Source organism: Prionailurus viverrinus, chromosome A2, assembly GCF_022837055.1.
Source record: "Prionailurus viverrinus isolate Anna chromosome A2, UM_Priviv_1.0, whole genome shotgun sequence".
In the NCBI taxonomy this organism is placed as follows: Eukaryota; Metazoa; Chordata; class Mammalia; order Carnivora; family Felidae; genus Prionailurus; species Prionailurus viverrinus.
In genome coordinates, this window is record NC_062562.1 from 2,759,439 (window position 1) to 2,784,449 (window position 25,011).

The 25,011-nt window shown below is 62.4% G+C and overlaps 1 protein-coding gene across 1 annotated transcript in view; it reads right to left on the reverse strand.

Moving 5' to 3' along the window:
* Nucleotides 1-2,600: 2,600 nt before the first annotated feature.
* PTPRS (protein tyrosine phosphatase receptor type S) overlaps nucleotides 2,601-25,011 on the reverse strand; it is a 92,629-nt gene continuing 70,218 nt past the window's right edge. Inside the window, 25 exon segments of the mRNA XM_047842608.1 lie at nucleotides 2,601-3,908; nucleotides 4,458-4,593; nucleotides 4,790-4,944; nucleotides 5,820-5,945; nucleotides 6,110-6,236; nucleotides 6,864-7,042; nucleotides 7,195-7,480; nucleotides 7,563-7,717; nucleotides 8,336-8,455; nucleotides 8,534-8,709; nucleotides 9,194-9,317; nucleotides 9,408-9,505; nucleotides 10,586-10,633; nucleotides 12,047-12,159; nucleotides 12,431-12,442; nucleotides 12,947-13,104; nucleotides 13,448-13,663; nucleotides 13,755-13,848; nucleotides 14,409-14,662; nucleotides 15,245-15,342; nucleotides 15,783-16,388; nucleotides 17,791-17,908; nucleotides 20,380-20,573; nucleotides 21,732-21,846; nucleotides 21,979-22,037. Of these exon segments, the coding sequence (XP_047698564.1) occupies nucleotides 3,840-3,908; nucleotides 4,458-4,593; nucleotides 4,790-4,944; nucleotides 5,820-5,945; nucleotides 6,110-6,236; nucleotides 6,864-7,042; nucleotides 7,195-7,480; nucleotides 7,563-7,717; nucleotides 8,336-8,455; nucleotides 8,534-8,709; nucleotides 9,194-9,317; nucleotides 9,408-9,505; nucleotides 10,586-10,633; nucleotides 12,047-12,159; nucleotides 12,431-12,442; nucleotides 12,947-13,104; nucleotides 13,448-13,663; nucleotides 13,755-13,848; nucleotides 14,409-14,662; nucleotides 15,245-15,342; nucleotides 15,783-16,388; nucleotides 17,791-17,908; nucleotides 20,380-20,573; nucleotides 21,732-21,846; nucleotides 21,979-22,037 (3,836 nt within the window). The 3' untranslated portion in view covers nucleotides 2,601-3,839.

Here is a 25,011-nt window from a genome sequence, read left to right on the forward strand (position 1 = left end):
GGGGGTGAGGTCGGCCGTGGGCAGGTGGAACGCAGATGCCTCGAACGCCCTCACGAGGGCTCTGGGACAGGGGCAAACTCACGTCCGGGCTCCACCGCGTATTATCAGTGTGATCTTGGGTAAGAGACCCGACCTGTTTGCGCCTCAGTTCCCTCATCTGTCCACCGGCGCATCGTTGGAAGGCTTAAACGATGCGGCACCAGCCGAAGCATACAGTAAGCGCTCAATGAATGGGGCTGAGGTCATGCTGTCCTGCTGTAGGGCCAAGGCGCCTGGAGATGCTGTCTCTGGTCACGTCTGTGGGTTTGAGGCAATTCCTTACGTGTCCTCAGTTTCCACGGAGCCTTTGGAACAGTGCTACCAGCACCAATAAGCATGAGCATCTCAGGGATTGAGCCCCAGCGCTGAGGGTCACACGGGTTATCTTTCCCTGGAGACCCTCCTTGTCCTGTTTCCGGTATGGAGGGAGAGGTAGACCCTGTTTAGAGGGCTCGGGAGACCAAAGAAGGAAAACAGCTGCTTCCTCAGAGGGGTGGGTTTTGAGGGCAGGATTCTCTGGGGCAGAGCAGTCTTGGTCAAGTCCTGAACGATTCAGGCACGACCAGGCTTGGGTCAGAATCTGACGGTTCCGTCCGTCCTTGTCCCACAGTCTGTTACTAAGAAGATCCCTTCCCCCCTACTTGTCATCAGGGCTCAGGAACTCTGACGTGGTCCAGCTTCTTCCTAATCTTTCTCCCTTCACTGTCCGCGCACCCCCCTCCCCCGCCCCCATCCCACAGGGGGACAAGGGAGACCCACACACGAGCTCACCACCTCCGCCGGCGCCCCTGATGCGTTTCACAAGGAAACAGAAATGAGCCTCCATTGGTAGTTGATTTCCACCTTCCTGGTTACTCTCTTTTCTTGATTGTTGTACTTAGCTCAGATTTATCTAACTTCTGGGGTTTTCAAAGGTTTTCATTAGGTTAATGCAAAACAATAACCTCGGGGGGCACCTGGGTGGCTCAGTCGGTTAAGCGTCCGACTTCGGCTCAGGTCATGATCTCACGGTCTGTGAGTTCGAGCCCCGCGTCGGGCTCCGTGCTGACAGCTCAGAGCCTGGAGCCTGTTTCAGATTGTCTCCTGCCCCCCCCCCGCCCCCCCTCGTCTTCTGCTCCTCCCCTGCTCATGCTCTCTCAAAAAATAAACATTAAACTGGGGCGCCTGGGTGGCGCAGTCGGTTAAGCGTCCGACTTCAGCCAGGTCACGATCTCGCGGTCCGTGAGTTCGAGCCCTGCGTCAGGCTCTGGGCTGATGGCTCAGAGCCTGGAGCCTGCTTCCAATTCTGTGTCTCCCTCTCTCTCTGCCCCTCCCCCGTTCATGCTCTGTCTCTCTCTGTCCCAAAAATAAATAAACGTTGAAAAAAAAAAATAAACATTAAAAAAAAAAACACCTCGAAACCGTCCAGAAGTTAAATCTTTTTAGCTTGCTTTCTTCTTTACCGAGATTTCTTCTTTTTTAGTTATTTGAATCGAAATCTTGGCTCAGGTCTTTCTCGTTTTCAACACAAACTCGTTTTCAACATGTTCCAGGCTGTACACGTTGCTCTGGGTCTCCCTCTGTCTGCGTCTGACAGGTTACATGATGTCACCTACTATCCGAATTGCTGTTTCAAAAGCTTTGTGAGTTTCATGTCGATTCCTTCCTTAACCTGTGCCTTGCTTAGAAATGTGCTTTATGTTTTTTTACTTTAGTTTTTTTTTTTATCGTAAGCCCTTCTCAAGGGAGGCTAACACCCCTTGAGGCCAACATCTGGTTATCTAGTACTTGTTTCTTGGGATTTGTGAATATCTCCACTGCTGATCTGTAGAAACGTTCTGCGTGTGTCTGAGAATCCTGGGGGTGGGGGATATAGGGTCTGATAAATCTGTTTGAGCTTGTGAATGGCGTTATTTCCAGCTACTTTATAGACTTTCTGACTCCTGGATCTGATGGTTTCTCAAACGGGTGACCCTACCCTTTCCCAGGCTGGGCCCCTGCCCCAAGGCCACCCTTTCTTGTCCCTGGAGCTCCTCTGTGACCACGGGAGGGATCGTTCAACCCACCCCCCGGCACCTCTGCCAGAGGAGCAAGGCTTGGGCACACCCTCCAGCCCCCAGCGTCTGACCAGCTCAGTGTATGGATCCAGTCACTGGGTGGCCCATGGCGTGGGGAGAACAGTGGCTCCGACCCCGTGCTTCCCTCCACGGACTCCGCTCTGTCAGGGGAGGGCAGCATGGCGTGGCCTTTGGCGGGGCACGAATCCCAGCTCTGCTTTAAACCCACTGTGTGACTTGCAGGCGGCACCTGTCCCTCTCTGAGCCTCTGTTTCCCCATCTGTAAACCGGGCTGATGACTGCCCTGTCAGAGCTGGCCCGGCCCCTCTGGTTCTGGGTTCTCAGATCCCAGTACGGCCCTTTAGACACCGTGTGACCTTGGACGAGCAACGCGACCTCTCTGGGCCACATTCTTTAGCAGACTGTTTACGTGATGGAAGGAATACAGACCAGCTCTCCGGGCACCCGCCTGCCCCAGGGACGGGACGGGATGGGCGGGGTTAGGACAAAGACTCCACCACCGGCCGGGGTCAGACGATCTTCCTTTAATACAAAGTCGATATATCTACATACGCAGAGGTGGGAAAACCACCCAGCTGCTTCCGTTTGAATAAACAGTGTTGAAAGCGACGGCAGACCCACTCTTATACAAAGAGAAAAACTCACTTTCTCGGGGGTGGGGGGGATCCCAGTCTTCTGCCCCGTAGTCCCAGAGGGAAAGGGTCCCTGATCCGCGCAGAACATGGTCTCTCTCTCTCCCGGAAGAAGTAGGACCCCCCCCGTTTTGTCCAGTCCCCCCTCCACAAGGGCAGGAGACGGCTGGGGCTCAGGCGGCGGGGTAGGGGGGGCCGCTGCCCTCTCCTCGGAGGCAGCACCCACCCCGGTGGGTTTGAACCTGACGCTGGTGGGCCGGAGTCCCCCCCGCTGCCCCACCCTCAGAACGGTCCTTGATATGTTTCAGAATTAAAAAAAGACGGAAAAGAAAAAAAAAGAAAAATGCAAAAAAAGGGAAGAAACCAGGAGCAAAAGGGCCTTCTGTTCTTAAGTGGGGCCCACCTTCCGACGGCAGGAGAAGGAAGCCAGGCGGCCCTGGGGCTGGCTGACCGACCCCGCACGCGCAGGCCTGGGAACACAGCCGTCGCTCGAGAACGTTCTCTACGGTGAAAAAATAGACTGTCTGTGAACGGAACAGGAATACGCAAAGTCCTTCTTTTTAAATTTGTTGACTGGTAAGTCTTTTTTTTTTTCTGTTTGTTTCTTCTTTAAAAAAAAATGAAAAAAAAATACACTATTTAAAAAAAGAAATGTCACTGGATACAGTTACACTGAGTTGGAAAGGAAAGCTGAATCCTTCACCCCTTGCCCAGTGGGACCGCCCACCCCCCCACACCAGGCTGCAGGGCAGGAGGGCTCTCCGGGGGCGGGGGGGGGGGGGGGTGCGGGGTAGGACCAGGGCTCGAGCTGGCCGCCCTGCCCGCCTCCGGTTCCGGGGAGAACCCCTTGTTTGCTCACCGCCCCCCCCCACCCCCCCACCCCGGAATCTCTCGGTTCAGAATCGGAAGGAAATGAGGAATGTGACAGTAGCCGGAGGCGGTGGCCGGGCCGGCGAGGCTGCGGGGGGCCGCATCGTTCCTGGAGGCCGAGCGGAAACGTGGCCGCTGCCCGCTCCTGCCCTGGTGGCCGGGGGTCCAGGTCTCCGGGGGCCCACCCGGCAGGGGCAGAGGCATCCAGGCCGGTGGCACGGGGCCAGCGGCGACCATGGCGTTAGGTTGCATAGTGGTCAAAGCTTCCGAGGTACTCCAGCGCGGCCTGGTAACAGAACTGATACTCGTCCTGCGGGAGGGAGGGAACCGCGGCTCAGGTCGGCGCCTCTGCACCTCCTTAGCCTGCCAGGGCTCCCCGCTGCCCTCGGGAGCAAGGCGGGAGCCCGGCTCCTGCAGCAGGGGCGAGTTGCACCTCTGCACGGTGGCAGAGGCTGGGCGCTGTCCCCGCACGCCTTCCCCCCCTGCAACAGTGCCCTCGGGGCTGGGAGTCCCACTGCAGCACAGTCTCCGGAGCGACGGGATGGTCTTGAGGGACGCGGTCGCAGGGAAGTCCCTTCTAGCTCTGGGCCTCGCTTTCCCCATCTGGGGAGCAGGGGGACTTCGGGGTCCGTGGCCTGTGTCGGGGCCTGGCTGAGCCACGAACGTGCTGTGAATCTGGGAGCTGCCCCACGCCCTGGGCCGCTCCCCGGCTCTGGATTTAGGTCTATTCTCGTGTCAAAAGGTCCGACTAATCCCCTTCCGGCCCCAAACAGGTGCCGAGGACCTTCCCAGACGACCCAGGATGGAAGGTGACTGCCCCCATCTCCCAGAACAGGAAACTGAGGCCCGCCGCCCTCACCTCCGTCTGCACCATGGCTGGCCTCTGGGTTCGCAGCATCTTCACCGTCTGGAAAATGTCCACCACGCCCTCGTACCGCATGCGCTCTAGCACGATGCTGAGCGTGATGAACACACCCGTCCTGCCCACGCCGGCGCTGTTGGGGGGGGGGAGGGGCGGGCACAGCCGGTCAGGGTCTGTTCGCGAGCGAAGCCCGTGTGACCGCCCGATGCCTCAGGGACGCAGACAGCCCCAGCGGGACCGCCTGGGTGGGGCTCGAGGCTGCGCTCGCTAGGCCTCAGTTTCCCCAGCCGGGCAACGGGCGCGCTGGGGCCTGAGGGACCGCGGCTCACCTGCAGTGGACAGAGATGGGGCCGTCCTGGCCGAACTGTTCCTTGGTCTTGTGCACTTGGCCGATGAAGTCGATGAAGCCCTCCCCTGACTTCGGGACGCCCTGTTCCGGCCAGTCCGTGAACTGGAACTGCCGCACGGTCCGGGACTGGCCGTCCTGCAACGGAGGGGGTCCGGCCGCGCCGCTCAGGTCGGCAGCGGTCACGGCTGGCTTCCCGCCCGCGCCGGCCTCCGGCCCCGCCTTCCGTCACCGGCCTACGCCACCCTCCAGCAGCCCCCTCGTCCGGTGCTGCCCTCTCACGAGCCGCCACCCAGAGCTCCTCTGTCCCCCTCCCGTCCAGCGGGAGCCCCCCGCCACGCCGTCGCCTTTCGCTTCCATCCTTCACCACCCACGGCTGCCACCCTCGCCGCATCCAGCAATACCATCCACTGACTCTCCGGTCCCGCCAATCCCGTGGGCCCGCCCCGAGCGCCGCGACCGACAGCTGTTCGGCTGTTCATCAGCCTTCGCCACCCGCTGGCAACGTCTCCACTGGCCCGCCCCTTCGTCCCAGGCAATCCCCGCCCCCTCCCACCCCTACCTGCGTGCCGCTCCGTCGCCCCTCCCCACTGCGGTGGGACCGCCCCGTGCCCGCCGCTCGCAGCCCACGGCCCCGCACCCTCTGTCGCGTCCCCCCCACCCTGCTTTCAGCGCTGCGACACAGAGCTCCACAGACTTGCTGCTTCCAGGGGACACCCCGCTCGCTCCCTCTCGCACGGCCCTTGGGCCTTGTTCCCTAGGCAGCACCGCGGCACACGCGCCACTGTGGGACCCGCACGGGACACGGCCCTCTCTTCCCCCTTGTGGTGGTAGCAGTGATCGTTCAGCTCGACGACCCGCTCTTCCTCCTCCCAACCCGCAATGCTTACTCCTACCCCCGGGCCTTTGCTTCTACCCCCAACTAGGGAAGCCTTCTCCGCCTCACGAGGTGGCGCTGAGCAGAGTCCGGCCCGGGGTTCCAGGCCCTCCCAGCCACCCCTCCCCATACTCACCCGGGCGTCTGTGACCTTGAACTCCCGCAGGATGTACTGAGGCATGTTGTATTCCGCCATCGGATCCACTACAAAGTACTGGTAGCGGGCGGAGCGCTCGGCAGGCCAGTACTGGTGACATTTTTCCTGTGGACAAGGCGGGCGGTGGTCAGCTCGGGCCCCACCCTCGCCTCTGCTCCCTGGCCCCACCCTCGCCCCGCCCCCGGCCCCGCCCCAGCTGCGCCCTGGCTCCCGTGGCTCCGCCCCACCAGTGGCCCCGCCCCACCACGTGGCCCCGCCCCCCGGCTCACCCTGCCCATCTCCCGCAGCTTGGTCAGCATCACCACGATGGTGGAGTTGTTCTCCCACAGCGCACGCCAGAAATCCTCCGTGGTCTCCGCCAGCGGCCCCTGCGTCGCGATGTAGGCCTTCTGCTGCCTGCGGTGTGGGGGTGGGGGGCACGTGAGATGCAGTGCCCGCCCCTGCCACGCCCCTGCCGACTCAGGACCCACCGGTCGCTGGGCCGTCTCCCCGTCTGTCTGGTTCGGTCCCCTCCATGAGCCCGTTGTGCACCCGGGGAAACCGTCAGCCTCGGAAGTTGCATCACCTCCCAGAGGCTGCCGGGCCTCCCCCGACCTCCCCCACCTCGTCAGGTGCCCGTAAACTTCCGGGTGTCTGCACAGGTTGTTTCCTGTCACCCTGCAGCCTCTGAACAGGCGGGGACTTCTGCTGCCACACCCCACCCCTGTCAGCACTGACATTTGGGGCTGGGTCGTTCCCCGGGCTGGGCAGTGCGAGGCGTCCAGCAGCATCCCTGGCCTCCACCCACTCCCATTAGGACCAACATGTCCCCAGACGCTGCTCGGTTTTCCACCTGGGCGGCAGAACCGCCCAGGTGGAAAACCAGCGACGGAAGAGGACAGAGGGAGAACCCTGTTACAGACAGCAGCCATCAGTTAAATACCCAGCTAAAGAGCCCCTCCCCCTCGGCTGCGCCTGCCTGTGTCCAGCTCCGTTTCCCCTGTGAGGCTGGAGGCCCTTGGGGGCGGGGCGAAGGCGAGATACCTGTAGCCGTCGATGAAGCTGGCGTTGATGTAGTCGGAGCCCTCCACACCACGGATAGGCTGCAGACAGACCCGTGTGCTCTCATAGGGCATGATGTTCACCAGGCGGTTCTTGAACTTGTTACAAGGCAGATTGGCACTGATGAAGCGGGATGTGTGGGCTTTGGAGTTGGCCAGCCGCTGCGGAGACCGGGAGGCCCGGGGTCACCGGCGGGGCGGCCTCCGGCCCCCGGGGCTGGGCAGGGCTGTGTGTTTGCCCAGCCGGAGCGCGAACGGCAGCCCCGATCCCGATCTCGCCGCCCCCGCCGCCCCCACTGGGGACGCCTCCCAACCTTGAACTCGAGCTCCATGCCGGTGACGTGCTCGCCGGGCTCCACCTGCGCCAGCTTCTGGATGTAGGCGTAGAGGCTGCGGGCGGGCACCTCCGTGTTGCCGCAGCCCACGGCCTCCAGCAGGGCCTCGTGGATGAAGCTGTACTGGTCCTCGGTCTGCACCATATAGTTGCGCTGGGACCGCATGAGGGTCACGTGGCCGTACACGTCCACCGTCTTCTCCGGCTTGATCCGCTCCAGCATGGCGTCGATGACGATGAAACAGCCCGTGCGACCCACGCCGGCGCTGCGGGGACACGCGTTGCGGTCAGGGGCCCCCCGAGGGAGGGCCGGGGGCGGGGGCGGGGGCGGGGGGCGGGCAGGGGTACCTGCAGTGCACGACCACGGGGCCCGCGTCTGGCGGGTTGCAGGCCTTCACCCTCCGCAGGAAAGCCAGGAATGGCGTCGGGTACTCGGGCACCCCGTGGTCCGGCCACGCCGTGAACTGGAACTGCCGCACCTCGCGCTTCTCGCTGGAGCCATTCTGGGGGCCACGGGGACACTGCCTGTCACCGCGGCCCACGACGCACGTGCAGAGGAGGCCAGCTTCGCGCCCCGCCTCTCTCCCCAAACCCAACCCCGGATCTCGGCTGGGGGCAGCTCCCTCCTCCCAGGTGTTCTGGCCAGAACTCAGAGGAGGAGTGGTCCTTGACCCAGTCCCCCCCCTCCCCCCCCCGCATCCAACACACGAGCCCAGACTGGTGGCTCTGCCTCCGTCTATACTCCCTGGTCCAGTCCCCTCTGCCCTGGTCCCGCCGCTCCAATCCTCACCGCCCTAGTCTGTCCTCCCCGTAATAGCCCCCAGAGAGCACTTGTGAGCACCTGAATCAGGTTGGCCCTCCTCTGCCCACCACCCTCCATGGCTCCCATCCACCTTGGGGTAAGAGACCAAGTCCTCCCCAAGGCTCTGTATTCTCTGCCGGGTCCTCTCCCGGCCCTCCCCTCCTCGGTCACTCTGCCACAGCCATGATATAAGGCCTTCTCACTGGTTCTTCATCATGCCAGGCATGATCCTGCCCCAGGACCTTTGCACAGGCTGAGCCTCTGCCAGGAATGCGGTTTTCCCAGATTCCCACAGCCCCAGCCCCAGCCCGGGTCCTACCTTGTGCAAAGAGAAGGTCCGAACACAGAACGTGGCCAGCTCGATGGTGTCGAGCAGCGTGACCTGGATGAAGCCATACGTCTCCGTGCCCCGGTTGGGCCAGTACTGATCACACTTGATCTGTGGAAGGCAAGAGAACGGAGGTGAGCACGGGCGGGGGTTGGCCGGGGGCTCGGGGGCCGCAGGGTCCAGCCTCACCCGTGATTTCTCCTCTAGCCGCGTCATCATGACGATGGTGGCTGAGCGCTGTTCCCACACCATGCGCCAGAAGTCGCCGAAGGTCTCGGGCAGCGGCCCCTGTGTGGCAATGTACGCGTTCTGCCTCCGGTAGCCGTCCACATAGTTGGCATTGATGTAATCGCTACCCACAATGCCTACAGCCCGGGGAGAAGCCAGAGATCAACAGGGGTGCTGTCGTCTCCTACGCTGGTTCTCTCTGGCCTACCGCTTCCTGGAAGTCCTCCTAGACTGCCCCAAGCTCTCCCCAAAGAAACCACGGAGCATGAATTTTGTGGTTTCTCCACCTGAGCACTACAACCTCTGGGGGCCAGCTTTCTCTGTGGCGGGGCTGTTCTGTGCATCGCAGGGTCTGAGCGGCGTCTCTGGTCCACCCTCGAAACGCTCCTAGCTCCCTCTCCCCCAGCACGTGAATGCTTCCTGGGCATTGAGAACAACTGACACAGAGGGACGCGTGGAAACAGATTACGGACAGCAGCCATCAGTTAAGTACGTATCTAAAATACCCCAGTGGCTTCTGGCTGGAGCCATGACCAGAATCAGGCTTCAGCTTCCCCCTCCGTGTCCTGGCTCGTCCACACTTCAGAACGGGCAAGGGCGGGACGGGGCCCAGGCGGCTACCTTCGATGGGCTGGAGGATGACGCGCGAGTGGTCGTATGCGATGACGTTGGCGTAGCGGTTCTTGGGCTTGTTCACCTCCAGGTTGGAATGTTCCCATGTGAACTGCTGGCCTGGATCAATGGACTGCAGGGGAAGGGGAGGTGGGGGGCGTCAGGATGGGCGCTGGGGGGCAGGGGGGGGCGGGGGGGGAGGCAGGAGGCGGGGCTAGCTCACCTCATACTCCTGGGAGAGCTTGAGGCTGTCGTTGGCCTTGAGGCGGTCCGTGTGCTCCGCCATGTCTGCGATGGGGATCGGGGGGTGGCTAAGCATGCCTGGGGGGGAGAGCAGACCCCGTGGTGCGGGCCGGTCACTTGGGAGCCAGCCTGGGGACCGGGGGGCGGGGGGCGGGGGCTCTACAGTGTGAGTCTGCAATGGACGAGCCGCGGTTAGAGGGAGTGGCGGGGGAGGGGAGGGCTCAGGTCGGCCCGCGCTGGGGCCAGGACCCCCGGCCCGTGGGTCTGTCTGCAGGTGGAGTGTTCGAGGAGCAGCTCCAGCCGAGTCTGACAACCCCGGCTGACGACGTCCACCCATCTCAGTGCTCCCAACCCAGCTGGGGACTGGGGAAGGGTCGCCCTGGGGGACCTCAAGCTCCCGGAGTCTCATGGCAAGAAGCGGGCAAGTGACACAGAAATGGAAGAAGCCGACGGGGCTGGCCAGGCCTTTGGAGACACTGTTCCCCAGGGCAGGGGCCGGAGACGCCACCCCTTTCTGGGATCAGATCCTTCTGGGATCAGAAGGACTACAACGTCTTCTGCCGGGCAGAGCTGGGGAACTGGGGAGCAGGGGGCAGGGTGTGTGTGTGTGTGTGTGTGTGTGTGTGTGCTTGGGGGTCCCCGTCTGTCTGCGCAGCTGCTTGGAGCAGGTGCGGTGAGCCCCTGACCTCCGGGGGCTCGTTTCCTCATCTGGCACATGGAATGGTGACCCTTCGGCGGGAGGGGTTGCTGGAGGGAACGGGGCGGGGGCCTGGCTCTTTCTCCCCAGTGTCTGCGTCTGCACGACCCCTCTCCCCTCCCGGGGCCCGGCAGGCTGAGCTACAGGCCGAGCTACAGGCCGGGACAGACGTAAAAGACTGCCAGGCAGGCTTACGTACAGCTGCTGCCCTGGGCGCTCCCCAAGAGCCCTTATCTAAGGAGCGAGGGCCGTTTGCCCAGTGGGTCCCCCTGCCTGGCACGCCGGAGGACCCCCCCCACCCCCACAGACACACAGTCACAACCAGCAACCTACGGGCCCAACAGACCAGACCCCCGACTCCCTTGAGAAGCCAGCACAGGACAGGTGGACAGAGATGAAAACAAACGGGGGTGTGGGGGTGCGCGAAAGGAAGCTGAGAACAGAGAGACACAGGAACTAACTTTCAAAGTGAAACCCCGGCTCCCTGAGGGGGCTGCTGAGGCCTGAATCTGCAGAAACAGCAAACAATAAATAAATGAAAACACGCAGGGGCCCTGCCTCCCCCCATCCCCCGCTGGACGCACGCACAATGGCCAGCCAACAGACGCAAAGGGCAGAGCAAACTGAAACGAGGGACGCACGCTGCCCGGGCCCCGACCTGAGAACCTGCAGCAGCTGCCGTGTACCCCCTCTGACTGGACTTCAGCTGGTCCTGGCTCTCAGCCGTGACTTCGGGAAGATTCTGAGGCCCTAGGCTCTTTTAACGCACCCCCCCCAGACCAACCTGGCCTTGGCGCCCGTTAGGGTCAGCAGAGACTTTAGATGAGTGGCAGGATGGTGAGGGAGGAGCTTGGGGGCAGGGGAAGGACATATGGGCCCATGCCGTGAGCTTTAAGAACAGCAACCATCAGTTAAATATGTGTGTTAAAAATTAACATCTGGAAGGAAACGGGAAAACCGATGTAACCCAGTCCAGACACAAAAGAAGAAAAGTGGTACGTGAGAGGTGCTGCAGGAGACCCTTCACGATCCCTTATGGAAGACTGCAGCCATCAATTATGCTTTGTCTTAGCCAAAAGGCTGAGCAGTGACTGCAGCCATCAGTTAAATACAAATACATCAGTTAAAATCTCCTTTTGGTCGGACACAGTTAATACAAGACGGGAGGCCGACAGGAAGCAGAGACTGGGTGCGCGTAGATGGTGGATGTAATCGTGCTGTGAGCCCAGAAGGAGAACAGCAGCCATCGGTTAAATTAAAAACCCCTTACGTGGTGAGAAGCAGCCGGCATGAGCCCAGTAAGAGGCAAAAGATGAGAAAGTATGTGGGTCACTGCACGTAAAGACGATCAAGGACAAGACCCTGGTTCGTTCAGTCTCCCCGAGGCACGGCAGGCGACTTTAGCTCGCTCCCGTGACTCTACAGGGAACCGGCAGGAGGCGGGGCCGCACACAGGAGCCAGGCAGGGCAGGGGGGAGGGGGGGAGGCACCATCGCTGTAGCTCGCCACGGGGCCATCCCACGGGAGGATGGGAAAAGGCCACGGAAAAACCCGAACACCCACCACTGAGGGGCCCGGAGACCGGAAGTGGGGACGGAAGCATGGCCCTTTCTGCCAGAAGAAACGAGGGAGTTTTGGTCGGTTTGAGTTTTAGGTGTCCTTTCTGCTCCCAGGGACGACCCCGACCACCAATTGAAGGCAGCGTTTTGTTTTTAAAAGCCTCACTCGGCTGTAACGGGAACCGGTCTGTGGAATCTCCAAGCTGAGGTCCACGCGGGAAGGTGGGCAGCGGGTGCTTAACTGCGCCGGAGGGCGCAGCAGGGGCAGAGGAGGGGCCGCCGAGCGCCAAGGCGGCTGCTTCCTCCTCCGCTCGGCTACGGCCCCCGGCGGTGAGGATCCTGGCGCCTGCGGGAGGCACGTACCTGGGGTCTGGAAGTTAATGCGTCTCATTTCCACGGGGTCCTTGGGGTGGTGGGGGGCGAGGTCCGCGTTGTTCAGTAGGCATTTGGTGCGGGGCTCTGAGTCCTTGCGTTTACTTCGAGGGGGCAAGCAGAGGAGCCCGTGAGCGTGCCAGCGTGTGCCCAGCGTGCCCAGAGACGCACACGTACGCGTGTGAGCACAGGCGCCACAAACGAGCGACCCAGCCGGGAGGAAAGGGACCGTGCACACGTGGGACTGGGGTTCCCGGGACCGCGCGCAGCCTGCCGGCACAGCCGAGGGTCCCCTCGCCCCGCGGGCACGGTGCCACCCCGTTCCTCCTCCTCAGCTCTTGCCCTACGTCTCCTAAGGATGGGGGCAACCCTTACCTGTCAGGTTTGCTGCTCCCGAAAGCACACGCGGGTGAGGAGGAGGGAAAAGAAGACAGGTGAGGCCATGCTGGCCAAAAAGGGCCTGTTCGGGGACGCTGGGTGGCTTGCTTAACCCCTCAGAGCCTTGGTCTCCTCCGGAAAACGGGGCTAATGCTTCCTGCTCGGGTCCCCGCCACAAAAAAGAACGTCCCAGCCTTCCCTTTCCAAGCGGAGACGTGTCCTGTGTGGCCACTACACTCACTGTCCTCGTGAGACGAGGCAGAGGCGGCCTCCACCCCAAATCGTCCCGCTGAGCGGAGCGTGGACCTTAAGAGGAACCGAATCACGAGCCCGCTGTGAACCCCGGCCCTTCCCCAGGCTGTGTGACTTTAACCAGGTGGCTTAACCTCTCTGGGCCGGAGTTTTCTCGTTTCTGTTTCTTCTACGAGAGAACCCTTCCCTGGACCTTCCGGGCCCTCCTTCCTCTTCCAGGAAGCCCTCCCTCCTATCAAGCGGGGAGTGCGAGGGGCTCACTTCTTGTAGAGCAAGATGGCGATAACAATGCAGATGATGAAGACCACAGCCAACACGGGCCCAATCACCCAGATGAGGCCCTCCTCGCCGTCCACGATGGGCTGGGGGTCCGGGTTGTCCAGCTGGAAGGGATCTGAGAAGGGGCTGGCCGCAAATGTCTGCAGGAACAGGGCGCGAGGGGCCTCCGTCAGTGCCCGTCCCGCGTCTCGTGGCCAGGTGGGTCGTCCTCAAACACAAACCTGTCTCCCTCCCCTACTCTAAAGCCTCTGATGGCTCCCGAGGACCCCTGACCCCGGGGACCCCCCCCCCCCCCCCACGGCCTGGCCCTTGCCAATCTTTGCTCTCTCCCCTTCCCCCCTGCTCTGCTTCAGCCCGGATCGCAGAAGGCCGGGAGGATGGGGGTCTGGCTCGGAGGCCAGCGCCCTGGGGGCTGAGGTCACTTCGGGGCCCGCCCGCTCAGAGGGCGAGGCTGGACGCAGGCAGGCACCACTCGGGACTCACCGGCTCGCTCTTCTGTAGCACCGCGAGCACGAAGAGGACGTATCGGTGACCGGGCTCCAGGCCCCTGTTGTCAAAGCCGCCGTACTGCTTCTGGTCGCCCGGGTGGAAGGTGGGTGGCAGCACCGAGAAGCGGGCGGCGATGTAGGGGCGGGGCGCCTCCAGCTGGCGTGAGTGCCGCAGGCTGCGCCTCTGCAGCCGTGAGATGTCCTGGATGAGCTGCGGGAACAGAGGTGCGGGTGGCTCAGAGCCCGGCCGGCAGCGCCTGGGCACACAAGAGGCAGGACGCGCCTGGGCCCCGGGCCCTCACCTCCTCCAGATCCATGTCTTCCGGGCTCCCCAGAGGGGCCAGGAACTGGCCACCGCGAGACTTCCGCAACGGCACCATCACAATGAAGTAATTCCTGTCGGGAGAAGGAGGATCGGGGGTGCGCCCAAGGGATGCCTTGGTTGGAGGTGGACGGGGGAACCCCTGCTCTCTGCGTCTTCCCTCCTGCTACTCCCCTGTAGCCCCAGCCATACAGGACTAGGTCCTGACTCAAGCCTCCAAGCTTTAGAAGGGGTGGTTCCTTCTGCCTCGAAAGCCTACTCCGGTTCTATTTCTTGAACTCCTACGCATCCTTCAAAGCCCCAGCTTCCATACCCACAACGTCCCCGTAGTCCTTAATTCTCCTCTGCTTCCCAAGCAGAGCCCTCCTCTCCCCGTTGGGAAACCCTCAACCCCGGTTGGATCTCATTCCTGGTACCCGGAACGGCAGAGGAGAAAACACAAGGCCGCCTTCAGCGACGGTGCCCGTGAGAGGTACCAGGGCAACCACGCGAGATGGGGGCTGCTGTGACTCGCGTTTTATAGACGCGCGAGGAAACCAAAGCACAGAGAGGCCGAGCGCCTGGCCCCGGCCACAAAGCTGGCTAATGGGGGTGGGAGGAATCTTTCGGGGCACTGGGGCGGTTTGGGTCATACTGGACAGGCACGGGGCTCTGGCCGTCGGGCAGATACACCATGACGAAGCCGTCAGAGTCGGGCTTGGGGGCCACGCTGGGCTTGGCACTGAGCAGGTTGAAGGCGGTCCAGGCAGTGACTGTCTGCTGAAGGCCACCCAGGCTGCTGCCTCGGTTGGTCAGCACAAAGTTGTAGAAGGTGTTGGGCTTGAGGTGCGTGATGAGCTTTTTGGTGGTACGGCCATCCACGTCCAGTGTGAGCCCATTGTATTGGATCTGTGGGCCAAGGCTAGCTCAGCGGGGGCCTGGGGCGAGCCCCTGACCCTGGCTGAGCCTTGATCCCAGGCTGAGCCATAATCCCAGCTGAACCTCAACTCTGAGCACTGATCCCAGGAGCAGCCTCAACCCCGGACTGAACCCTGACCCTAGACAGACCCTCAATCCCAACGGAGTCCCAGCCCTGACCGAGCCCTGAGCCCAATCCTGACTGAACCTCGACCCCAGGCTAAAACTCAATGCTAGACAGATCGTCAATCCCAGCTGAGCCCTGACCCCAGACTGAGCCTCAATCCTAGCAGAGTCCCAACCCTTGTTAACCCCTAACCTCAGATTGAGCCTAATCCCAGACTGAGCCTCAATCCCTCAATGCCAGCTGAGCCCTGATCCCAAGACGAGCCCAGCTCCTGAGCCTCAATCCTCGCGCTCGCCTGACCTCACTCAGCCCCGAGTCCAGCTGAATCCCCAGCCTGGGCCAAGCCGCGACTCAAGACCCACGGCCAACCCTGGCCAAGCCCCAGCCCCTAGCCTGGGCCGCCTGTTGCCGGTGGGGGCTGGGGGGGGGGGGGTGGCGGTGAGCACCTTGTAAGGTGTGGGTGAGTTATAGTTGTCAGGAAACTCCCAGCTGAGCAGGACCGACGTCTTCATGATCATCTTCACCTTGAAGTTCTTGGGCGAGACTGTGCGGGGCAGCAGCCGAGTGGGAGAGAGCAGAGGAGAGGCCCCGTGAGTGCGGGGGTGGGGCGGGGCGGGGCGGTGGGGCGGGGCGGGGTGGGGCGGCCCAGGCGCTCCCTGCCATCCGCTGTGCCTGTGCCCGTGGCCTTCCTGCCTGGCCCTGCCTGGCCCTGTCCCAAGTCCCTGCCGGGGAAGACGGCGCGGCTGCAGAGAGAAGGAGGGGCGGAGGGGGGAGGGGAGGGGGGAGCGGGGGTGGGGGGGGGCGGTGGGGGCGCTGGTCCCACCTTTGCCAACGCCGGAGCCTCGGGGTCCGGACTCGCCTTGAGCGTCCACGAGGAAGCAGAAAAGTGACCACTTACCTGGGCGGGGGGAGAGGGAGGGGGCTGGGGTGGGGGTGGGCACGAGGCCCGGTCCGGCTCTGGTGCGGGGATCGCCGCGCGCCTACCTTGGTCCCGCAGGAACGTCCGGTAGCGGACGGGGGGGCTGTAGGGGCCGGGGCCCTGGCGCGTGTGGGCCCGAACTTGGAGGTCATAAGCCGTGTCGGGCTTGAGGCCCTGCAGCGTGAGCACGTTCTCGGCGCCCGGCTCGGCCACTGCCGGCAGCTCGGTCTCTCGGGCGGGGCCCAAGGCCCCGGCCTCCCGCACGGCCACCGTGTACTTGACGATGGCCCCGTTGCGCTCGGCGGGCACGGGCGGCAGCCACCGGAGCAGGACGGTGCCGGCCGAGGCGTTGCCGGCCGCCTCGAGGATCTGCGGGTGGCCGCGGGGCGCGTCCTCGGGGATGCTCAGGGCCTCGGCCGCCTCCTCGCCCAGGCCTCCTCGGCTGCGGGCCGCCAGCCGGAACACGTACGTGGCCCCCTTATGCACACCCGGCGCCGTGTAGTGGTCCTCGGTGGGCGGGAACTCCAGCGTGGCCAGGGGGGCGTCCTCTCGGCCGAATTGCAGGCGGTAGCCCAGCACCTGGTCCTCAGCGGTGCCGGCCGGGGGCTCCCAGTGTGCCAGCAGGCTGCCCTCGGGGGTCTGCTGCACCGACAGGGTGGGGCGGCCCAGCACTGCGGGGAGACAGGGCGAGCGTCAGGGCCACAGGGCCATCCCGGCCTGGGAGCAAGGGCAGAGGGCCGCCGACTTTTGAAGAGGGTCTCGGGAGGGCCTCGCTCGGAAGCCAAGACGTGAGGGAGCCGAGGGTGGCGGCGGAAACGGTGTTCCCGGCAAGGGAAGCAGCCTGTGCAAAGGCCCTGCGGCGGCACTGTGCCAGGCGAGTGGGAGGGCGGGCGAGGAGGCAGGGGACTCGGGGGACCTGATGCGGGAAAACATCTACAGGTGTCAGAAGAGGCCCTCGGACGCTTATCTTTTCTTTTCGTTAGGAAGCCAGTCACCTTGTGCCTCACTGATCTGCCCCTTGCCTCTAGCTGACACAGGATTAACACCCATGGGACACAGCAACGTCCACGACCCTGCCCTTGCCCCATGGTTCTCGCAAGCAACGTGCCAAGGTCCTGCCAAGCCCTGTGGGAGAGATGCTCTACAAAGAAAACCAACCCTGAGGTGCCTGGCTGGCTCAGGAGGTTAAGCATCTGACTCTTGGTTTCGGCTCAGGTCATGATCTCACGGTTTGTGGGTCGGAGCCCCGCGTCGGGCTCCCGCAGCTGGCCGCGGGGACCCTGCTTGGGATTCTCTCTCTCTCCCTCTCCCTCTCCCCTTCTCCCGCTTGCGCTGTCTCTGTCTCTCTCAAAATAAACAAATAAACTTTAACAATCTTCAATAAAACCAGGCTTCTTCCCTGCAGGACTTATCAGGACCTTTTGGGAACTGTGCTCTGAGCAGCCACAGCATGTGTAGTGGGTTCTGTGATGCCACGTCCCTGAGAGAAGAGGAAACAATCAGGGGAGGCTGCTTGGAAGGGGTAACGAGGGTGCTGGACACAGAAGGATACAGAGACTAGGCGGACGGAGGGAACCGCATGGGCAAGGATTGGCAGGAGCGTGGGGAGGGGTTGTGTCCCGCGGGCCTGGAACATCAGGCCATGTGGGCAGAGGGAGGGTCGCTGGGGAAGGGGTGCCTGGTGCAGGACGCGTCGGGGAGGCCTCAGGACCCGTCACTCCTGAAACACAAGCAACTTGTTCTCCACCCCGCACCTTTGCCCAGGCTGTGCCATCCGCCCAGAACCCTCTCCCCTTACGCGGCTGCCTCTCCCTCCTCAGCTTTGGCTGGGGTAAAAACAGTCCCTCGGGACAGGTGGTAGCGGCCTGGAGGGGCCGGAGGGGGAAACGGAGGCAGGGCTGCACGGAGAAGAGGCGTCGCGGGCAGCGGGGACGATGGGCGCGGTAACTTTCAACCACAACCCACTCGGGGCCATCGCCGCTGTGACGGGGGCAGCACGGGGGTGCTGGGGGTGCCCGGAGGGAACCCTGGACCGAGGCTGTGGCACGGGGGGCCCGCGCAGGGGTCTCGCACCTGCTCCCTTGGTCACCACCACCTTGGGTTTGCTGCGAGCACCGTCGCCTTTCATGGTGTAGGCGGCTACCGTGATGGAGTAGGCGGTCTCGGGCTGCAGGTTTGTGATGACCATCTCCTGCGGGCAGGGACGGGGAGGGGTCGGCGACACAGTCGGGGCGGAGAGCAGCCCTGCCCATCCCCCCCACCCCCCAGGCCGGGGTCAAGCAAGGCAGGCGGGGGGCCCGGTCCGCGGGCAGAGGCGTGCATCCGAGCGCATGCACACCCCCCAACACGTCACACGTCCGTGCTCAAACGGGCACACGCGGCCTGACACCCCTTCGTCTTCCACCTGGACGGGCGCGGTCACCCGGGGCTCCCACCCTTGCCGCCCCCACGTCCCGGCCCCGGCCCCGCAGCGGCCACCAGAGGGCGCCTGCGAGCACCCACCCTCCCCCCACCTCCCTGGGGCAGAGGGACTACAGGTTGATGAGGCACCCGCGTCTCATAGGGAGCCTGAAAGTGACACAGTGGGGCCGTATTTACGTCACAGAAGTGGGGACAAGCTACAAATCAGGCCTGTCCACCCCCCCCGCCCCGCCCCCGAGAGCTGATAAGTAAACCTCTGTATCACCGCCAATACCCCGCCCCAGCCAGACTTGTAACTAGACGAATACCGTTGACCCTTGGACAACATGGGGAGGGGCGCTGACCCCCCCCCCCCCGCCCCGTGCAGCCAAAAATCTGCACGCAACTTCTGACTCCCCCAAAACTCGACTACGATTAGCCTCCCGTTGACTAGAAAAATGCTTACAGGTAACATACTCGATTTCACACGTCTTGTGTGTTTTTTTCTTTTAAAGTTTATCTATTTTGAGCGAGAGCGAGTGTGTACAAGCAGGGGAGGGCCAGGGAGAGAGGGAGAGAGAGGGGGGGAGAGAGAGAGAGAGAATCCCAAGCAGGCTCTGCACTGACAGCACAGAGCCCGACGCGGGGCTCGAACCCACAAACGGTGAGATCGTGACCTGAGCTGAAGTCGGATGCTTAACCGACTGAGCCACTCAGGTGCCCCGTTCTACACTGTTTTCTTAGAATAAAGCACTTAAAGAAGAGACAGGAGATCTGAGAGAAACAAAATACATTTATGGCGCTGTAATGTGTCCACAAAAAAAAAAAAAAAAACCAAAAAAACCCAAAAACACGTAACCCAAAAACAAAACAAAAAACCCAAATTCTGCATAAAAGCGAGCCTCCACAGTCCAAACCCGCGTTGTTCAAGGGTCAAGTGTATTCACGGCCCTCTCCTGCACTGGACTGTGACCCCCAGGGGGGCGGGCTCAGGTCGGTCTCGGTCACCTCCACACCTGCAGCAGCTCCTGGCTACACAGGATCTACATACAGTAGGTGCTCGGTAAATGCTTCTCTGGCAAACGTCGGAGCCCTCCGACCCGCACACGTATCTGCGTCCACCCTCAGGCAGCTGCACGCGTGCCCACGTCCCCACGCATGCACACCCACAGACACGGTCCAGCATGCCAGGGAGCTGTGGGGCGGCCCCGGGTCAGGGGCACGGGGAGGGGGACAGGGATGCACGGACAGAGGGTCTCCTGCCCCTGGGCCGCACGTTCAGCCCCTCCCGGGGTCTTGGTGCGTGGGAGGGGCTGGGCCAAAACCCTGGTGGGAACTCCCCGCCCCTCCCTTCCTTGGGGGGGTGGACGGGTATCGATTGAACATCAGGCTTGGGGCTCTCCTGAGAGCCCGCGCCTCCGTGTCAGGGCTTCTAGAAAGACAGACGGAGGAGAGGAGGCATAGCAATGCCAACCGGCCCAGGGCCTCCTGAGAAAGCCCGGAGGGGTGGAAAGGGTACTGCAGGCCTCCTTTCCTGCCCTGGGCCCACTGACCCTCTGGCCACTCAAGGGCCCCGATCAAGTGGACGCTTTGGCCACAGAGAGAAACTTCGGGGTCAGAGAAGGCCGGGAAGGGTGATAAAAGGGTCAGGCTGGGTTGGAGAGAGAGGCCCAGTCCGGAACTGCCAGGCCTGGGTCCAAACGGGGAGGCTGTGGGGTGCAGGGGTGGGTCGGGGCTGCAGGAACAGCTCGAGCCACAGGGAGCAGCGCTGCGGGCTGGACGGGCAGGGGAAAGAGCAGTGTGAGCCCGGTCCTAGGGGCCATCCAGGTAAGAGGGCTGACATATGTAACCTGTGGGTCACGTCCTGTGCCCTGCGTCCGGGACCCCTGCGGGGTTCCCGTGCCCATTTGCCTGACTTCAAAACCGAGGCTGCCAGCTCCAAGAGGTAACCAGTAGGCATCTGGGGCCCAGGGGGGGAAGACCCTCTTACCAGGGAAGTGCAGGGGAGGGGAGGTGGGGACGGGGTCACGTCACTGCACGGCCCGCGGGAGAACACAGCAATGGCCGAGCAGGGGTGCTACTTACATATTCGGCTGTGTCATCTGTCTCCCACTGAGCGTGGGAGGCGGCGGCAGGGGAGAGAGGAGTAGGTGAGCAGGTGGCCAGAGACAGAGAGAGAAGCAGCAGCGAGAAGGCAGGAAGGCAGGGTCTGGGGGCCGCCCCGCCCACCCGGCGCCCCGCCTGCCCCGGCGCCCCGCCCACCTGAGCATCGGCCAGCATGACGTCCTTGATGCGCGGCGGCCCGCGGGCCTCGGCGCCCTCCATGCGTACGTAGTGGACCTGGTAGCCGCGGATCTGGCCGTGCTGCCGGCCGGGCGCGGGCGAGCGCCACAGCACGCGGATGGCCGTGGCGTTGAGCGCCTCCGCCTCCACCTTCCGCGGCGGCGCGCTGGGCACTGGCGGGGGCAGGGGAGGGGCGGGCAGGGCCGTTACTGGGGCGCCCGGCCCTGCCCCGGGCAGCACCGCTGCCCCGTGCCAGGGAGCCAAGTGGCTGCCGGTTAGCTGGGATGGTCTGAGCGCTCACCACCAACGGGGGAGGGCGTGTGCCCCACTTACAGGTGGGCAGCCGAGGGCACCCCCCCCCCCCCCCCCGAGCCTAAGCCCCCTGCCCAGGGCCACGCGACTCGAGCGGGCCCCGCACGCTCCGTTCCCCGGGCTTTACCCACACTGCCTCGTCCATCCTAACAGGACCCTTCGAGGCAGGGGCTCTTACTCCCATTTTACAGATGGGAACTGGGGCCTCGATCGCAGGGTGAGGAAGAGGCAAAGCCGGGGCCCGAACCCAGGCAGTCCGGCTGCCCGTTCCCGTGCCAACCAGTATGCGGCTAGCCCCACACGAGAGCCCTCCCCACCTGATTGGGGGGGGGGGGGGAGGCTGCGGGCCCCACCTTTCAGGCAGGCCAGGGCCGGGAAGGCAAGCCGGACTCCCGACGCCCAGGAGCTGCCGTCTTTCTGGGCTGGCAGTTTGCTTCAGGTCTCCCCGCGCCCCGGCTTCTACCGGCGGACCCCAGACCGGAGCCTCACCCCACCCCGCAGCTCTGAACTTTCTAGCCAGAAGTCGGCCACGGCAGGAACGTTTGCACCACGAGGGTCGGCCGTGGCTACAGATCGGTGGCCGTGCCCCAGGAGCCGGCCGCATCACCGGCACGCCACAGCCGACCCACTTGCCCGCGGGGACGGCTCAGCCCGAGGGAGGGAACCGCCGATCTTATCGGCTCATCCCCGGAGCCTAAAAGCTAGGCTTCCGGGGGTCAGGGAGCATCGTGAGCTCGCTGTGAGCAAGCACCGCTTCCAGGCTTTTCCAGCACCGGACCAAAATGCAGGGCTGCCACACTCCACTTCCCAGGCACGGGGCTCGGGGAGAAAATACTGCCCGGAAGGGCCTGGGACGGACGATCCCAGGAGCAAGGAGCCCGGCATTCCTTGGGACGGCTCCCGGGCTCCCGTCTCCCCCTCAACACTGTGGCTTCTACCTTCCGACCACCAGCCAGCCCCGGTTCTGCAGAGGCGGAAGGCGCCCAGGCGGAGGGGGGTGGGCCGGGGTGGGTGCTCACCGTCCTCGTCGGTGCGGATGACCACGGGCGAGCTCTCGGGCCCTGGTCCCACCTCTGTGTGAGCGACCGTCGTGATGCGATACTCCGTCCACTTGTCCAGCGCCTCCAGCAGGATCTGAGTGGCGGTCGGGGGAATGCCGTTCACCTCCTTGGGTTGCGGATCCTCTGAGCCCAGCGGTCGGTAGCGGACGCTATAGCTCACCAGGGCCCCGTTGTGCGTTTCCGGCGGCGGTGGGCGCCAACTTACCAAAATGGCCGTGGAGCGCGTGCTGACGCATTTAACGTCTTGAGGGGGGGCTGACGGTTCTATTGGAGGGGGGAGAACGTGGGGGCGGGGAGGGGAGGCGGGATGGGCGGGGGGAGGGGGGCGGGGAAACAAAAGATGGGAAAGAGAAAATAAAACAGAAGATGATAACAAACAAAACAGAACTAAACCAAAGAGAAGTCGAACCCAAAAGAAGCGGGTGTCAACCAAAGGTGAGATGGACGGGTGGGGGGAGGGGAGGGGCCGGGAGGGCTGGCCAAGAACGCTGCGCTCAGCACTGCACCCGCCCGGCACGCAGGCGGCCCTGGGGAGGGGGCGGCCACCGTCCCCGGGGGACGCGTGTGTGTGCGCGCGTGCGTGGCTAGGTGTGCGCGAAAAGCCCCGGTCGCGAAGCACCCGTCATACACGGGGCAGGTGCCAGGGCGGCACGGGATGGCGGTAGAAGCATCTATTTATTGGACACCTGCTCTGCGCCAAGCACCGGGCCAAGGGCGTCACAGGATAAAGGTAGATGGTACTTAGCGAAACCCTACTGTGCGCCAGGGGAATAGCACTGTCAGTGGAAAAGCAGGACGAGTCCCCTCTGTTGGGCACCTACTGTGTGCTAGGCAGTGTGAAGGGCTTCAAAGGTTTGGGGCACCTGGGTAGCTCAGTCGCTTAAGCATCCGATTCTGGACTTGGGCTCAGGTCACAGTCTCACAGTTCGTGGGTTTGAGCCTCGCGGCAGGCTCTGCGCTGACCGTGCAGAGGCCGCTTGGGATTCTCTGTCTCTGCCCCCTGCTGCTAGCTCTCAAAATAAGTTTAAAAAAAAAAGCTGGTTTTTTTTTTTTTTTTTTTAAAGAGCATCGTAGGTTAACGGCAAAGACACCTACGTGGTGGACACCGGTCTGAATCGGGGGCTCCGGAGGCCACCCAAGGGCTGGCTTCCACTAGGACCGCCCTCTCGGCCTCACTGAAGACAAAACAGCGCCTACGTCTTGAGCACCTACTGTGTGCCAGTGAGCATGCCGAGAGCTCTCGAGACTAATAGCACGAGTGCCTGCTAGCCGGACACCAGGCTCAGGGCCTCACAGGGAGCACAGCCCAAATTAGGCAACTACTGCATGCCAAGGTCGTGACGGATGACAGCTCTTCTGCGTGGAGCCCCTACTGTGTACCTGGCACCACACGAAGTCCTTCACAGATCAACGGCAGGTCTTACTTACTCGGCACCTACTATGGGCTGGGCATCCTAATCACTCTCTAAACATAAAAATAGACCATTATGTGGCACCTACTGCATGCGAGGCACCGGGCTGGGGGCTTTATAACAGTACTACTGCCCACATAATGAGTACCTACTATGCACCAGGCACCGGGCTGGGGGCTTCATCAGATAACAGTACTAGTCCCCACATACTGAGCACCTACTACGTGCCAGGCACTGGGCTGGGGACTTTATCAGAAAACAGTACTAGTCCCCACCTACTAAGCACCTACTACGTGCCAGGCACCGGGCTGGGGCTTCATCAGAAAACAGTACTAGTCCCCACATAATGAGCACCTACTACGTGCCACGTACCGGGCTTGGGGCTTCATCAGATTAACAGTACTAGTCCCCACATAATGAGTACCTACTACGTGCCAGGCACTGGGCTGGGGACTTTATAACAGTACTAGTGCCCACATAATGAGTACCTACTATGCGCCAGGCACCGGGCTGAGGGCTTCATCAGATAACAGTACTAGTCCCCACATACTGAGCACCTACTACGTGCCAGGCACTGGGCTGGGGACTTTATCAGAAAACGGTACTAGTCCCCACATACTAAGCACCTACTACATGCCAGGCACCAGGCTGGGGGCTTCATCAGAGAACAGTACTAGTCCCCACATAATGAGCACCTACTACGTGCCACGCACCGGGCTTGGGGCTTCATCAGATTAACAGTACTAGTCCCTACATAATGAGTACCTACTACGTGCCAGGCACTGGGCTGGGGACTTTATAACAGTACTAGTGCCCACATAATGAGTACCTACTACGCGCCAGGCACCAGGCTGAGGGCTTCATCAGAAAACAGTACTAGTCCCCACATAATGAGTACCTACTACGGGCCAGGCACCGGGCTGGGGACTTTATCAGATAACAGTACTAGTCCCCCATACTAAGCACCTACTACGTGCCAGGCACTGGGCTGGGGGCTTCATCAGGTAACAGTTCTAGTCCCCACATACTGAGCACCTACTACGTGCCAGGCACCGGGCTGGGGGCTTCATCGGATAATAGTACTAGTCCCCACATAATGAGCACCTACTACGTGCCAGGCACCGGGCTGGGGACTTTATCAGAAAACAGTACTAGTCCCCACATACTGAGCACCTACTACGTGCCAGGCACCGGGCTGGGGGCTTCATCAGATTAACAGTACTAGTCCCCACATAATGAGCACCTACTACGTGCCAGGCACAGGGCTGGGGACTTTACCAGAAAACAGTACTAGTCCCCACATAATGAGCACCTACTACGTGCCAGGCACCGGGCTGGGGGCTTCACCAGATTAACAGTACTAGTCCCCACATAATGAGCACCTACTACGTGCCCGGCACCGGGCTGGGGGCTTCATCAGATTAACAGTACTAGTCCCCACATACTGAGTACCTACTACGTGCCAGGCACCGGGCTGGGGACTTTATCAGAAAACAGTAGTAGTCCCCACATAATGAGTACCTATTACACGCCAGGCACCGGGCTGGGGGCTTCATCGGATAACAGTATTAGTCCCCACATAATGAGCACCTACTACGTGCCAGGCACCGGGCTGGGGACTTTATCAGAAAACAGTAGTAGTCCCCACATAATGAGTACCTATTACACGCCAGGCACCGGGCTGGGGGCTTCATCGGATAACAGTATTAGTCCCCACATAATGAGCACCTAGTACGTGCCAGGCACCGGGCTGGGGACTTTATCAGATAACAGTACTAGTCCCCACATAATGAATACCTACTACGTGGCAGGAACTGGGCTGGGGA